General features: G+C 40.8%; 1 protein-coding gene across 4 annotated transcripts in view; it reads left to right on the top strand.

Annotated features, from left to right (window-relative positions):
* The window catches only part of recql (RecQ helicase-like), a 22,804-nt gene extending 8,101 nt beyond the window's left edge, over positions 1-14,703 (top strand). For 3 of the 4 annotated variants that reach the window (XM_028570139.1, XM_028570141.1, XM_028570140.1), the window contains 10 exons: positions 2,252-2,450; positions 3,079-3,245; positions 3,872-3,953; positions 4,121-4,269; positions 5,754-5,871; positions 5,979-6,117; positions 7,180-7,271; positions 7,516-7,732; positions 8,496-8,622; positions 13,823-14,703. In XM_028570139.1, the coding sequence (XP_028425940.1) occupies positions 2,252-2,450; positions 3,079-3,245; positions 3,872-3,953; positions 4,121-4,269; positions 5,754-5,871; positions 5,979-6,117; positions 7,180-7,271; positions 7,516-7,732; positions 8,496-8,622; positions 13,823-14,491 (1,959 nt within the window). In that variant the 3' untranslated portion in view covers positions 14,492-14,703. Of the gene's footprint in view, positions 1-2,251; positions 2,451-3,078; positions 3,246-3,871; positions 3,954-4,120; positions 4,270-5,753; positions 5,872-5,978; positions 6,118-7,179; positions 7,272-7,515; positions 7,733-8,495; positions 8,623-11,834; positions 11,957-13,822 lie in introns of those variants that run through there. The other variant, XM_028570142.1, reaches the window with a different exon arrangement.

Here is a 14,703-nt window from a genome sequence, read left to right as displayed (position 1 = left end):
AAATAAATTAGCTTTAAGTAAGATATAGGTACAACAACAAGTACAACAAAGTAACATGTTCAACATAAATGTCAGTTAAGGTCTCCTTTTATAGAGTATCGCATTTAAATTTGCACTTGGGAAATGCATCTATTTTTGCCAACTGCGTTGTTAAGGATATTTTTGTTCCCAGGCCGGAAAACCAGATGGGATGCTTTTGTTTTTAGATGAATATTTATATTACAAAATTTGAAAATAATCTAATAATTATAAATTACACAGCTTATCCATAAGACTTGTGGAATAAACACAATACATTAGCCTGAACACTTTGTAATGATAACATTCTCCTGCTTATATTTTTAGCGATTAAAAAAATGCTGAAATGTATTTTAAATTATGTGTTGCCTTTAATCATCTTAAGGACAATTCTGGTTATTAAAAAGATAGATTAGAAAGACAGTAGCTCCCAAGACGGCGGCCGCCTGTATACGAGAACGCAACTGTCTTTTAATCAGTCTTTCTTCAATCTTTTTCTCAATGCTTCAGTTAACATTTAGATACCCTCATTATGCTACCGATGAAGTGTGCTGATATTTTGACCCTTTTTAGTGGTATAACTAGCGATTTGTTTTTACTTTCCCTGTGCCCCGAATACTAGCATTATAAGCTAATTATCACTCCATGCTAGCTTTTTCAAGCTGGTAACACATTTGATTAGCATGAAAACATATCCCAGAGAATGATCAAGTGGGTAAACATCTGTTATTATCCCTTAGGTTCGTTTTGCGCCGGAATTGTCTTTATTTTACGTTCAAATATATGCATTATGAACAAAGAACCGTCATTATTTCCAAGCAATGCTGTGCTGAGTTAGCTAGCTAGCTAACGTTTGCGTGTTCTTGCCTTGGAGCAAACGTAGCTAGCTAGGTGTTTTTGTTAATCTTGTCGACATTTAGTTGTGAATGGGGCCTCCCACACTGCTTGATCCACGCCCGGCATTTCTCCCCTTGTGTTTTAGGTTTCGGGAAGGGAACAAATTCCACCACCCCATCCAAACTTTTAGGATACCGGGTATCGGATTTGCACAATGCATACGCACAACGCTTCGGCGTGTTTCCCTCAAAGTGTGACGGACCTCCTGCGCCTAGTAACGGTTGCTAAGCCACGATTGGCTTAGCACTTCAACAGTTTAACAATAAACTGAGACTTTCTTCGGTTGAAAAATAAAGTTTTAATTTGTAATCCATGGCTCAATTCAAAACATTATTATTATCTCTCCATTGACTCTCGTTCATATTTTTTCAGAATTAAGGTCCCATGGACCGGAAGTAGAAAGGCGTGACTTCGGCTCTCTATATCATACGATAAGTCGATAACATTATTATCACGACAGGCCTATTTAGGTCTGTAGGCTACTTCCTGAACACATGCGTGTGCTTTGTCTTATTTTTACAACTGGCCATTGATCAAAATGTTTCAGTGAATCACATGGTTATCTCTTTGCTAGTATTGCCAAGTAGCATCGCCCACAAAAAGTGTAGCCAAAAGGCCATAGATCACTTAAATCCGCCTCAGTAGAGTCATTTGACAAATGTTTGTTGTATTATATCAACTGTAGTCTATATCCACGACGTTCCACTTCCGGGATAGCTCCAGTGCCACCGGAAATTCCGCCGGATGACTGTTTTCGGCCGGATGTTCCGTCCCCTTCCTCTGTCTCTGTGTTGACGTTCTAACCTCCGGTGGATTTGTGATTTGTATATCTCTGCAGGGTAAATCCAGACAGCTAGCTAGACTATCTGTCCAATCTGAGTTTTCTGTCGCACGACTAAAACTACTTTTAAACGTACACATGTTCCACCAAAACAAGTTCCTTCCTGAGGCTATTTAGCAGAGACACCGTGGCTCCGCCTGGCGCTTAGCGCCGCCCAAGACGATTGTGATTGTTTTTTAAAGAAATGCCAATAAACCAGAGCACGTTTTTCTACCATCCCAGAATGCTGTGTGGACTAGCCAGACCCCCCTCCGCAGTGCTGTGGAGGAAGGTCTGGCAATGCGAGACTATGCCAACTGTAATGAAACAAAGGCACAAATGAAGAGAAACAGAAGAAAGCTTTTTCCTGCTGAGACCAAACATTTCTTTGTCAAAACATTGTTTTCTAAATTTATTTACATTTGTATGAATAATATTAATGTTTTGGTGTGACCACTTTCATAGTGTGAAATAAATGAAAAAGCAAATTGTAAAAAACTAAACAAATACTTTTAGGAGGACGCCAAGACCGTCATGGCTGGCATGATGGATCCCAAGGCCACTTTCAAGCTGCTGTACGTAACTCCAGAGAAGATCGCCAAGAGCAAGCTGTTCATGTCTCGTCTGGAGAAAGCCTACAACTTAAACCTGCTGAGTCGTATCGCTGTGGACGAGGTGCACTGCTGCAGCCAGTGGGGACATGACTTCAGACCAGGTGAGAGGTCTCCTTCACTTGGATGGCGGGGTGTGGATGTAGAGTTCTTCTAAGGCACAGGTGTCAAACTCAAGGCCCTCGCGCCAAATCCAGGCCCCTTGCAAATTTTGATCCGGCCCGCATATCAATTTAGATTCACAATACATTTTGGCCCTCATAGTTGTGCGCCATACCGAAAAACACAGGAAAATGTTTTTCAAACTGCAATTACGCCACACTCAAAGCACAATTTGAGACGCAGAAATTCCCACACAGCCTGTGAAAAAGGTTGTTGTTAGTCTGTTAGACTACTTTTAAAAATGTAATCAGAACAAATTGTTTTGCTTGATTTGCTAAATTCTATGATGGCTAAAGAACTTTTTCGCTGAATTGGGGCTTTATGTGGACCAAATAGGCTATATGAGACATACATTACAGTCAAAAATATTTGACTTTTTGATTAAATAAAAATATGTCCACAATCTATACATGTCTGGCCCTTGATGTGATTGACATTTTCCAGTGTGGCCCTCAGTGAAATTGAGTTTGACACCCCTGTTCTAAGGCAACCTAACTTACCCCCTAGTTCTAAGTTTATCTTCAAAGTTGCTGTGTGTGTTTGTGTGTATGTCCCTGTGTCCCTGTGCAGATTATAAACTGCTGGGCATTCTAAAGAGGCAGTTCCCCAAAGTCCCATTGCTCGGGCTCACAGCCACAGCAACCAGCAGCGTCCTCAAGGACTGTGAGAAGATCCTGTGTGTGCCACAGCCAATCACACTCTCTGCATCCTTCAACCGAACTAATCTCTACTACGAGGTGGTAACCACAGCTGCTACACTCTCTTACACACACCTTTCAGCCATTTGCTTCCTACACAAACACATACACAAGGACTATAGCTGCCTTGTAGGCTTATGCCGATTGGCGATCAGATCGTATATCGACGATTTAAAGGGATGACCAATGAAGTTTTTTACTACGCCGATATTAAGGCGATTTTAACTAAATTACTGTCAGAACTTGGATGTTATGAAATAATGTCTAGAATCTGCGTCATACTGTGCATTTAGAGATGTTTCTGGGAGAGCAGCAAGTCCGTCTGCTAAGCCGCATTAATCAGCAAGAATGATGAGTGAATTTTAAATACTCAATTAAAACACAGTTTGCTTTGTCTTCTTTTTGATAAAAAAAAAAAATACACACTTTCTGGTGTCATGAATGAATGTCTCTTTGTCAAGCACACGCTCTCATGTGCTCTGCACATATCTGCTAACACACCCGTCAGACCCTGTAAAATCATCTGCACTGCCTTGCATCTGCTTATAAAACACAAAAGACCATACTGGTGTGTTTGCATGTCTACAACAATAATTTATAAATACTACCTCACACCTGTCAAACAAAAATGTTAGAGTGACCCTAACAGTCTGCTTGTTTCTCAGGTTCGTATTAAAGATTCTAACTCTGAGGCATCGATAAGTGACATTGCCTCTCTGATCAAGAACAGATACAAAGACCAGTCAGGTACTGCAAGACAGAACAGTCAAATAAAAGCAAATGTAATTCATCACTTACATGCTTATATGCTCAAATCTACAAAGTGATTATGAGATATGACTGATTAGATTTAAAGTATATATTCACATACAAAGCAGTCCTACTCCATATTTCTTGATGTGTGTGCGCCACAGGGATCGTGTATGTGTTCTCTCAGAAGGATGCAGAGTCTGTGTCATCTGAACTCCAGAAGAAGGACATCCTGGCCTATCCCTATCACGCACACATGGACCCCGACGATAAATCCCGCGTTCACCGCAAATGGACCTCCAACAAAATCCAGGTTAGGGGGGGGTTCTTTGGGTAATGATGACTGGGATGATCCCAGTAAATGGTTCAGCAACCTCAGCGCATGAAGGAATCATTACGCAGTCAAAACACAGTAATTGCATATTCGGTCAAAATTGATTATGACCTAAATCTTGACTTTTTGACGTTTTGATTTACCTTGTATCATTTAGCCTATAAAAAGTCCACAAAATAGTGAAAAGTGCCCAAAACAAGTTCTGTTTTAAACAGAGGAAAAAACAGAGAAAAACAGCAAATCCTCACATTTAACTTTATTAAATGAATGAACTGATTAATTTGCAGTCCATCAACCAACCATATAATGGATAATTGTTTCTGTACTACATAGACATGTATAATGTCTGTGTAAACAGCACGCAGTAACTACAAAATGAAGCTTAACAAACCAAGGATGACGAGGACTATTGGTGATCAAATTGTATATCAACGGTTAAAGGGATGATCGATGATTGTTTTTTCCTACGCCGATGTTAAGGGGATTTTAACTAACTTACTGTCAGAACTAAGATGTTGTTAAATAAATAAATAATGTCTAGAACCTGCGCCCTACTGTGCATTTAGAGATATTTCTGGGAGAGCAGCAAGTTTGTTTGCTGAGCCCCGTTAAAGTGATGGTTCGGAGTAATTTCACCCTAGGGTCCTTTGCATCATGACCTCGAGCCAAACACCCCCGCAGAAGCATTTTTCAGCTGGGTCTAACATTGGGAGAGTTAGCGTAGCAGCGTTATCAGCTGAATAGCTTAGCGCAGGGGCTAATGGACCCACGTTTGTATCTGGTAAATGACCCCACTAATAATGCCCGAAATGATACCAAACGTCTACAGTAGTACATATAGGTTATGTACTCATAAAACGATGGATTGGAAAGTTTGTAAGTACACCAGAAGTTTATGAACACTTGCCTGCTGGCTTCTGCTCTCTGCTGTTGTTGCTGCTGCCGGCAGTAAGACGAGTGCTTAGGGCCGTCTACAAATTACAACACCGAAAAGATAATAAAGAGGCGTGGTTTACTTACGAGTATCTGGGTCACATAACAGTGATAACAAAAGATGTATCCCGGGATTCATTTAAACTTTAATTTGTTTGAAAAAGTGATAAATACATTTAAAAAAAAAAGTATTATTTCACTAAAAGAGACAATTATATTGTTAATCGCAATTATTTCTGAGACAATTAATTGTTCAGCAAAATTTTGAATTGTTACAGGCTTACTTGTGACCTAATGAATTCCCATCTAATCTCCGGCCCACCATTAACCTGAGCAGAGGTCTAATCAGCCACAATAACTGAATTCACCTGTGTGGCTGTTCAGAGCCTTAAATCAGCACAAGTGAATTTTAAATCTCAATTAAAAAAAACTGTTTGTTGTGTCGTCTTCTTAATTCAAAAAAAATACACGCTTACTGGTGTCATATTTGAATATCAGAAGTGACAGCAGGTGATTTTGTTGTCCTATAGGTGGTGGTAGCCACAGTGGCGTTTGGCATGGGCATCGACAAGCCTGACGTCCGGTTTGTCATCCACCACACCATCAGTAAGTCCATCGAGAACTACTACCAAGAGAGCGGACGCGCAGGTAGACACCGTTTCACCTCCATCAGGACAGAATATTAGTTTATACGGCTCTAGTAATTTTTTTTGCGGAAATCCCTCCGTGATATCCCTCTGTGTGTGTATCTCCAGGTCGAGATGACCGCCAAGCAGACTGCATCGTCTACTTTGGCTTCCCTGATATCTTCAGGATCAGCACCATGGTGGTGATGGAGAACGTTGGTCAGCAGAAGCTGCTGCAGATGGTCGACTACTGCCAGAATATCGACAGGTAGTGTGCGCGCACAAACATACACACACATTGTCGGTACTTCACAAAGTGTTATTAAGTCAATTTATTGAACACGTTAAAATAATTAAAATACAGCAAAAAAAAAATCAACAAGATCATCAGCGACCAAAAAGCAATTCAAATAATATTGTTCATGTTCCAAAGGGGTAGGAAGAAGTTGAGAACTTTTTTAGTCCTACCCCCTCTTGATTTTCATTATTCATATTAGAAATTCAATTTGCATCCATCAGTGTCCATGTTTAACTCAGTCGGTTTGAACAAATCAACTCTTTTAGACCACACAAGAACCAAATAATCTGTACAGATAAACCAAATAACCATTAAGAAGTCCACAAACAGGAAATAACCACACAAGAAATCACTGGTCCAGCTCGTAGCGATTCAATATTTTGTTTCTGAAGAGTTTTTTATGTTTGGATAAAGTGTTACACGTTTAGCTCATTATCACAGTTGGTTCACAGACTAAGGACACGCGTAACGTATGCGGAGCGGACGTTCCAACGCTTCAGTTTAATCAATGAAACGGGAGCAGCGCGTAGTGGTGCGTCTTCTCCGCAGAGATCCGCTCTACAAGCATAAAAATAGGTCTTCTATTTATATTTATCCAGAAATGGATCATACAGTGTCATTATTTCTTTAAAAAAAAAAACTACAGATATACAACTCAAGGATTGTCAATGAGCATATTAGCGGTTTCATTTTCCCTCACCTGCGCTCTCTGATAACAGCTGACCGTAGGTTGATGTTTTCACAGCACTGTGCCGGCTCCAAAAAACAGAAGAAACAACAAGAATCCAAAAGCAAAAGCTCTCAGTCTCGTCTGTGACTCCCACAATCCTACGCCGTGTGGCGCTGCGTGTGGAGACGGTTGAAAGATGCATTCCGTGGCACATCCGTTTTGCAAACGGTCTGCGTATGTTACACGTTTGATGTAGCCAAAGCCCTTTGTACTCTTTGTTGTAATGCAGTGACATTTGTTTATGTGTGTGCCTACGCACCATGACTTGAATGTCTATTGAGTCTCATGTTTGCTGCATGAAGGTGTCGGCGCTCTCTCATGGCTGTTCATTTTGATGAGGTGTGGGACGATGAAGGATGCAACCAGATGTGTGATGCTTGTCGCCATGCAAAAGGTGTGTGTGTGTGTGTGTGTGTGTGTGTGTGTGTGTGTGTGTGTGTGTGTGTGTGTGTGTGTGTGTGTGTGTGTGTGTGTGTGTGTGTGTGTGTGTGTGTGTGTGTGTGTGTGTGTGTGTGTGTGTGTGTGTGTGTGTGTGTGTGATATGTTTTTATGAAGTGTTTGCATGTGTCCTTTAGGGATGTGAAATGCTGTCTCCTCTAAAATTGGAGTTCGTAATCGTCTGACCTCTATTCCTCCAGACTACACCACCGTGGACATTACCCAGCATGCCAAGCAGGTGGTGCAAATCTTGCAGCTAGCGGTGTCGATGGATGAGAAGCTGACTCCTCTGAAGCTGGTGGAGGCGTGGATGGGGAAAGGCCCAGCCAAGCACAGGAAGACGATCCAGACCACCACCCTGTCTCGGCTGCAGGCTGAAGCGGTGATTGTGCGGCTGCTGCTGCAGGGATACCTCAGGTGACTCGTCATGTTCCGTGGATGGGAGTCATTTTGTTAGGATTTTTACATTCTTGATTGTTTCAAATTTCTGTTTAAAGTTATTAGAGGGATAACATACTTTTGGCTTGACATAGACAAGATATTTTGTTTTTACCACCAACTTGATTATTGAATAGGGATTTCCTGATCCAGATCGCAAGTGTCGGATCGGAGCCGATATGGGCATTTTTTTTAACTGATCGGGGATCCGCATTTACCCCGTTTACCTTACTCTGATCTTGTACATCAGCTTGTAGTGATCGCTGCCTTTAATCACACACCCCCTGCACCACAGACACACCGCCAGACTGCCTGGATGTTATTATGGAACCCACGCAACTTTTAGGCAAGGCCCGCCCTTCAATAGCATTCAGACACTACTATTGGCCAAGTGTCCATGCTTACGCAAGGTAACGAGTTGCATTCAACGTGAGAACGAGACTAACTTGCCTGGATGAGTGCACGCCCTTCCTACTTCTAGAGGGGTTTGTGCTGTGTTAAGACACTGCGTGCGTTTGCGTTCTGAAGCCGGGCATGCTGCCGTCGGTCATCGGGGGGGACGGCCTCCTTGTGTGCTCCGAGTAGTTCCAGCATCTCTTGTTGATTAAGAACGTAGTTGGCTGGAAATGTTTTAATGTCCCTCCATTGCTTACGGACACCCCTACATGATGTTGATAAGAACATCTTTTGGAGCAGTTTAGACTGTCTGACATAGGTATGTAATTCTGTCTGTTAACTTCAGAGAGGATTTCAGCTTCACTCCATACACCACCTACTTCTACATGAAGCTGGGCCGCAAAGCTCCTCTGCTGAAGAACCAGACTCACACACTCAGCATGAAGATGAGAACAGGGACTGCATCGGCGGTGGTGAGTAAATGCTGCCCACAGTGATGTATCACAAAACCGATGTTCCACTGTGTCTGGCATATGGCATCATATGCATGTACAGGCTGCTGTAATTAAGGAGTTAAAAAAACATGCCAAATTAGTTCTTATTCAAACTACAGTTCTCCCTTTTATGTCCTCATGGTTAAAAAACAACAACAACAAAAAAACATTTTCAAAGTGGTATGAGTGACTTTTAAAAAGCCTCTCTTTGGGTTGGGTAATATGAATAAAAAAAGATAAGCATAAGACCTTCTTCAAATAGTGTCATTCTTAGTGTCTGTTTCAGTTTAGAAAATACACAGTTGAATTTTTTGGGTGTAGGATTGGGCTCTGATAGCGGGTTCCAATTTGGATCAGGATATTTATCAAGCATCATCACTTTTAGGAATCACACTGAAAGTGTGTTGTTGTTCTCCTTCTTTCTGAGAAGACAAAGCTCCTAGGAGTGGCTTGTCACTAAAATGAGAACAGCTGGTCCACCTTAAAGGTCAGTCCACCTTAAGTTAGTGAGCCGAAGTTGAAATCACACTGGGAATAGTCGGATTTTAAGAATTGTTTTGAAGTGGTAATTTGAACAGCAACATTTTTGTTTAGTTTTTTCATTTAGTATTTACTATATTAAAATAAAACACAATAAATGTTATAATATTGCCCAATCCTAATCCATTCAATTTAATTTATAGTATCAAATCATAAGTTATCTCAAGGCACTTACAGATAGAGTAGGTTTACACCACACTCTATAACTTACAGAGACCCAACAATTTCCCCCCAGAGCAAGCATTTAGTGGTAAGGAAAAACTTCCTTTTAGGTAGAAAAAAATCTTTTTAATTTAGAATCATACGTGTGAACATCGGGCTTGGTTCAAATAGCTTTTGCAGATAGTTCTTAGTTACATTTTAACCCACTATATCGTGACCGATAATTTGTTTTCCGATTGATTTCAGAAGATGTTAACTGACTTGAAGGAGTCCTGTTTTCCAGTATAGCAGCTGCTACTTTTTACGTTTTTGAGCAAAGCGTTAAAACTTTAGTAGAGTCCGACTGATGCTGCTGTTGGTATTGTAAAGCAAACATGTTTTGGGTGTAAAACAGTCTGATAATGATGTACATACAGTATACAGTGGCACTCATAAGTTTATGAACCCATGTTAAAGTTGACTAAAAAGAGGAATAAAAAAAATCATCTTACGGAAATTTATCTTAATGCCTTAATTAAAAAAATGAGGAAACATCCAACCTTTAAGGACACCAGACATATTGGCCACCTTATACTGTAAAACCAAGTTAAGTGTGACAAGCAAATAATGGGGAAAACAACAGTGTGACTACAGCAGATGTCGGGCTCCTCTCTTTAGTGCTCCACTGAACATTTTTTCTGTATCTCCTGTGTTTGTGTATTAATGTGACTCTTCTTCCAGTTCTCTTTGTTCCCTTTTGTGAAGTCTCTCTAATCAGTTTCCTCTTCTTCCAATGTGTCCTAATGTTATTTTAAAATGTTGTCACGCATCAAATTTGTTTCTGAAAATTGATAGAGGTAAGTCATTGAAGCTAAATGTTGTGATTTGTACACTGTACTGATAATCATTCAGTCTATACCAAAGCCTGTTTGTCCACATACTGTAGCCGCGTTTCCATTCGCATATTTCTATGCGCATTTTAAAGTATCGCATTCGAAATCTGTACGAAAATGGCAAAATTCAATAAAACAATCCTCAATTGCGCAATAAAATAGAGTCCACTCCCTTGAGTTTTTTTTTTTTTCCTTTGTCGAAAAAGAGTCGATGCACTAAATGAGATATGATAATGCCTTTGCAGGAGAAGTTCTCAAATAGCGAATATTTAGCTCACAGGACTGATCAGCTGTTTCCTGTCGCCGTCTTCCCAGATATTCCCATAACTTGTCTTCGTCTCCGGACAGCATCAAACATGGCCAGTACTAGCTGACATAAAAGAACAATTAAAACCAAATTCCTAAAGACCTCCCTCCATTTTTCTCTCGTAGATGGGTTAGATAACCAAGGCGACTTGCTTTGTTTCCAGTTAGCAACCTTTTACTTCTTCCACTCTGTTTACTGGCGGATTACAGCGCCAATTTCTGACCAAACTATGGTGTAGCCGAGTTTATTCACACCAATCCAGTTAATAGAAGTGCTCCTAATTTCGCAATACTTTTTTGAGTTTGCACAAATTTCGCTTGAATTGCTGAATTGAAACGAATGGAAACACAGCTACTGTGATTAGAGGGTTTTTTGTGTTTGATTTTCAAGATTTAACAATCCGTAAAAGAAATCATCTTCACACCACTACCACACAGCTACTGATAATAATCATTAGTACCATAACATGATTAATCATAGATTAAATAGTAGATGTAGATTCCACTGCTGATCTTAATTTTGCCACTGGGATTTGCACAGCTGTTTTAAAAGGTATGATTGCATAGAACGCTGCACAAAGGGGTTACCTATGGCTTTTTACTTACTTACCTTATTTATATATTTATATCATGGTACACAAGTAGTGACCAGCTGACATCCCTAATGAAATTATCGGTCTGTTAAGTACTTTGATTCATAATTTAAAAATCATATTTCAAATAATCAATTTTACATCTTTAAAATTTGATTTTGTGAATAGTCCACATAATATAGTTTTTTCTGTTTCTGGACTTTTAAACGCTTGTCACGGTCTTCAGCAAATTGAAGTTGGCGTGTTTGTCATCACATGATCAAAGTATGAACTGATGATGATAATGATGAAGACCATGAGATGGGGTTGAAAGTTTTGGACATGGATTCTTTTTTTATTTTTCCCTTAGTCATTTATCAAGTTAAAATACCAGCTAATGTCGGTTTTTATATTATTCTAAATGGAATATTTTGGGGTTGTTCAGACCACTTAAGCCCTTACGATAGGCATTTTTGACTTTTGATTCTTGACCATTTTATTTTTGAGCTCAGGTCCTAAATGTACAGTAGATGTGGACAGATTGAGCAAGGAACCTGAAAGATGATCGGAGTACAGAGAGGCCTCTGGGATCCCCAGCCTCTGCCATTGTGATGATGAATGGAGGATTTGGTTGTTTATGTCCATGTGCAGACTTGAGTGTCCCCTCTAGTGTTCCCTGATCCACTCCCTGTAGGTCTTTGAACCCTCTCAGATAAAGACTGTTGTTAATGACCTGCAGGTAAACGCTGCGGGTGGCCAGGGCAAAGCCAAAGCCAAAGAGGGAAAGAGATCAGTTCAAAGTGGTGGAGACGCCCCTGTGTCCAAGAAAGTCAAGACAGACCTTCCCTAACCATGCCCCCCCCCCCCAAAAGTACAGTCCATCATTCTTTATTCTGTTCACTACTGCTTCTGTCAGCATAACACTGTTCAAACCTTTACTTCATGCTTCACTTTTGGATCAGACTTAGCGCTTGGGTTGGTTGATAAAAACACTGATGGTACGTGTCCACAGCGGCGTTTTTTGACGCCATATTTGTTAAAGGCAAAGTATGTGTCAAACCATTCTGAAATAATTATGTCTGTGCTGCAGAGACGTCCCGGCCTACAAATCGTAGGTCTATCCTACACACTAAAGAAAAATCTTTTTTTGTTACAAATCCTCACAAAAATCACACTATGATCATTTCATTTTTTTTTTTTTTTATATTTTTTCAATGAAATGATAATTCCTTCCTGATATCATAAATCATATCGCAATATCAGTCAAAATAATCGCAACTAGATATTTTCCTCATTTCCACCGGTCAGTTTAAAAGAGTTTGAGTTTTCGAGAGGCGGCGAGTCGAGGTAGACGACCCCGTGTTTTAGCCTGGATTCAACTTTATGCAAATGAGGAGCGGGGAACACGATGCTCCGCTTCCTCGAGAGTCATTGCGATGCTACCGGAATGCCTTGCCCGGCTGCTCAGATAGACATTGGATGGGAAGCGTGGAAATGATGCTTGTCAGTGGACACGTACCATTGGAATCTCTCTTTACGTAATTTAAAGTGCTTTTTAATGTTGTAAGATAATAAGCATGATATCATCTTATTGTTCCTAACCAGCAGGCTTGGGCGATAAAAGGACATTATTGGCAGCGCAACCTCTTTTTGCTATTTTGTATGAGTTAATTTAATTAGATCAATCTTCCTGGGGGGCACTAATTGCAAGAAAATGTAAGATCAACTAATCTGCTTCTTATTAGTAAGTGGGGTGGTGTACACTCACGAGCCAGCTAGTATGATTAAACGGTGTGCAGCTGTATGGGGCCGCTTAAAATGGAAATGTGATGCGCTGTGTCGCTCAGCATGCTAGTCACCAATAGTCAAGTAAAGATGCTGCTTTTTACAAAGAAAAAAAGATTCACAGCTTTATGATTACAAATATTCACTGCCAATTACAACTGTATATGCATAGTTACAGTTTAAATGAAGGCTAGATAAAGAAAGCTATGCTGCTGAATCCCAGATTGTTCTGTCGCTATGTATCAGCTGTCACTTTTAGAAAAACTAATTGGTAACACTTTACTTGACCGTATCTACATAAGAGTGACATGACACTGTCATGAACACATGAAACCTAACCCTAACTTGTCTGACAAAAACCGAATGACGCTTACTAAAAGAAGCGTTATGTCATAAACGTTTATGACTTGTTTATAATGTTTATGACATGTTCACGACAGTGTCATGTCGCTCTTATGTAGATTTTTTTTTATTAGTAAAGAAAACAAGAGCCTGGAACAGGACATACAGTGGGTCGGATAGACACTGCATTTTAGTAGTAGTCTACCAGGCACAGCCTTGCAGATATAAACTGTGAATTTTAAATTCTAACAGATCAGTACAAATCCAATATGTAATTTATTTTGACGTGCGAACAGTTTGAACAAAATGACAGTTTTAGGATACATTTAAATTACATTTTGGGGCATAAATGATCCCCTCTGACTCTGACAATTCTGACCGTTGTAAAAATGTTAGTATCGCCCAAGCCTATTACTTCTGATCTCTGGTGCTAATGTAGCATGCTCCCACTAACTGTCACTAACATTTCATCACACTGGCTCTGCTAACATAAACGATTGTTATATATTATATTACTCTAAAAGGACATAAGTAATGAATATTATGGTGATGGACTGAACTGACACTGCTCACTGACACTATGTCTTCACATGGTTCCAGGACACATCAGCCAATGAGGAGGAGGTTGATGTGACCTTTGACCCCATTCCCATGGACAACCGCTGTCCCCCACAGCCCAAACAGAAAGTATTCAAAGAGCAGAGGAACCTGTCCAGGAAACGAGACCTGAAGCCAGTCAGCCAGACAGACAGATGGACAGAGAGGACAAACCAACAGCTGACAGAGGTTGAGGAGAATAAAAGGAGGTCCATCATGCCCCAACATGAAATTGAGGTTGATGTTGAAATAAACATTGTGAATAACAGCGATGGTCACAAAGCGCCATCGCATCCAGTTAAACCTTGTTCCAAACGTAAATCCACCACCCCTCAGAGAGTGAGGAGGAAACCCCGCGGCGACGTGTCCTCAGCAGAGGTCCCCTCTCGGGCCCCGGGGGGCGAGACCGTGCCCAGCTCTCCGTCACACAACTCCATCATCTCTGAGACGGCAGCCGAAGAGCTCTGTGACCTGAGGAACTACTACAGCAAACAGCTGAGGAGAATCAACTACATATCCCATGAATGCCTGGGGCAGCCTGCAGAGCCAGGAGTCCTGGCGTGTATCAGGGAGCCTCTGAGGAGCCTCCGTCTGCCCCGCAGGGTGACCATCGCCCAGACGGCCCGCAGCCTGTGGACACGAGTCAGTGGCAGGCGGAAGCTGGTTCACTAGTGACAGCAGCAGTTAGATTTATAGAGGAAATTTGTTTGTTATTCCAACCTGGACCCCATTTTCCTGTGCGTTGGTGTCTAAGTGGCAGCTGTGAACTGGGCTGCAATGTGACTATATAGGACAAGTGCACCTGCTGACCGGCTCAGATTATTATTCTAAGAGTCTGCCAATATTATGGGATGGATCCCTACAGAGATAGACCTTTTAGTTAA

The sequence above is a fragment of the Perca flavescens genome, chromosome 23, assembly GCF_004354835.1.
Source record: "Perca flavescens isolate YP-PL-M2 chromosome 23, PFLA_1.0, whole genome shotgun sequence".
Classification (NCBI taxonomy): domain Eukaryota; kingdom Metazoa; phylum Chordata; class Actinopteri; order Perciformes; family Percidae; genus Perca; species Perca flavescens.
Note: the sequence above shows the minus strand (reverse complement) of the source record. Positions and strands in the feature narration are given on the sequence as shown.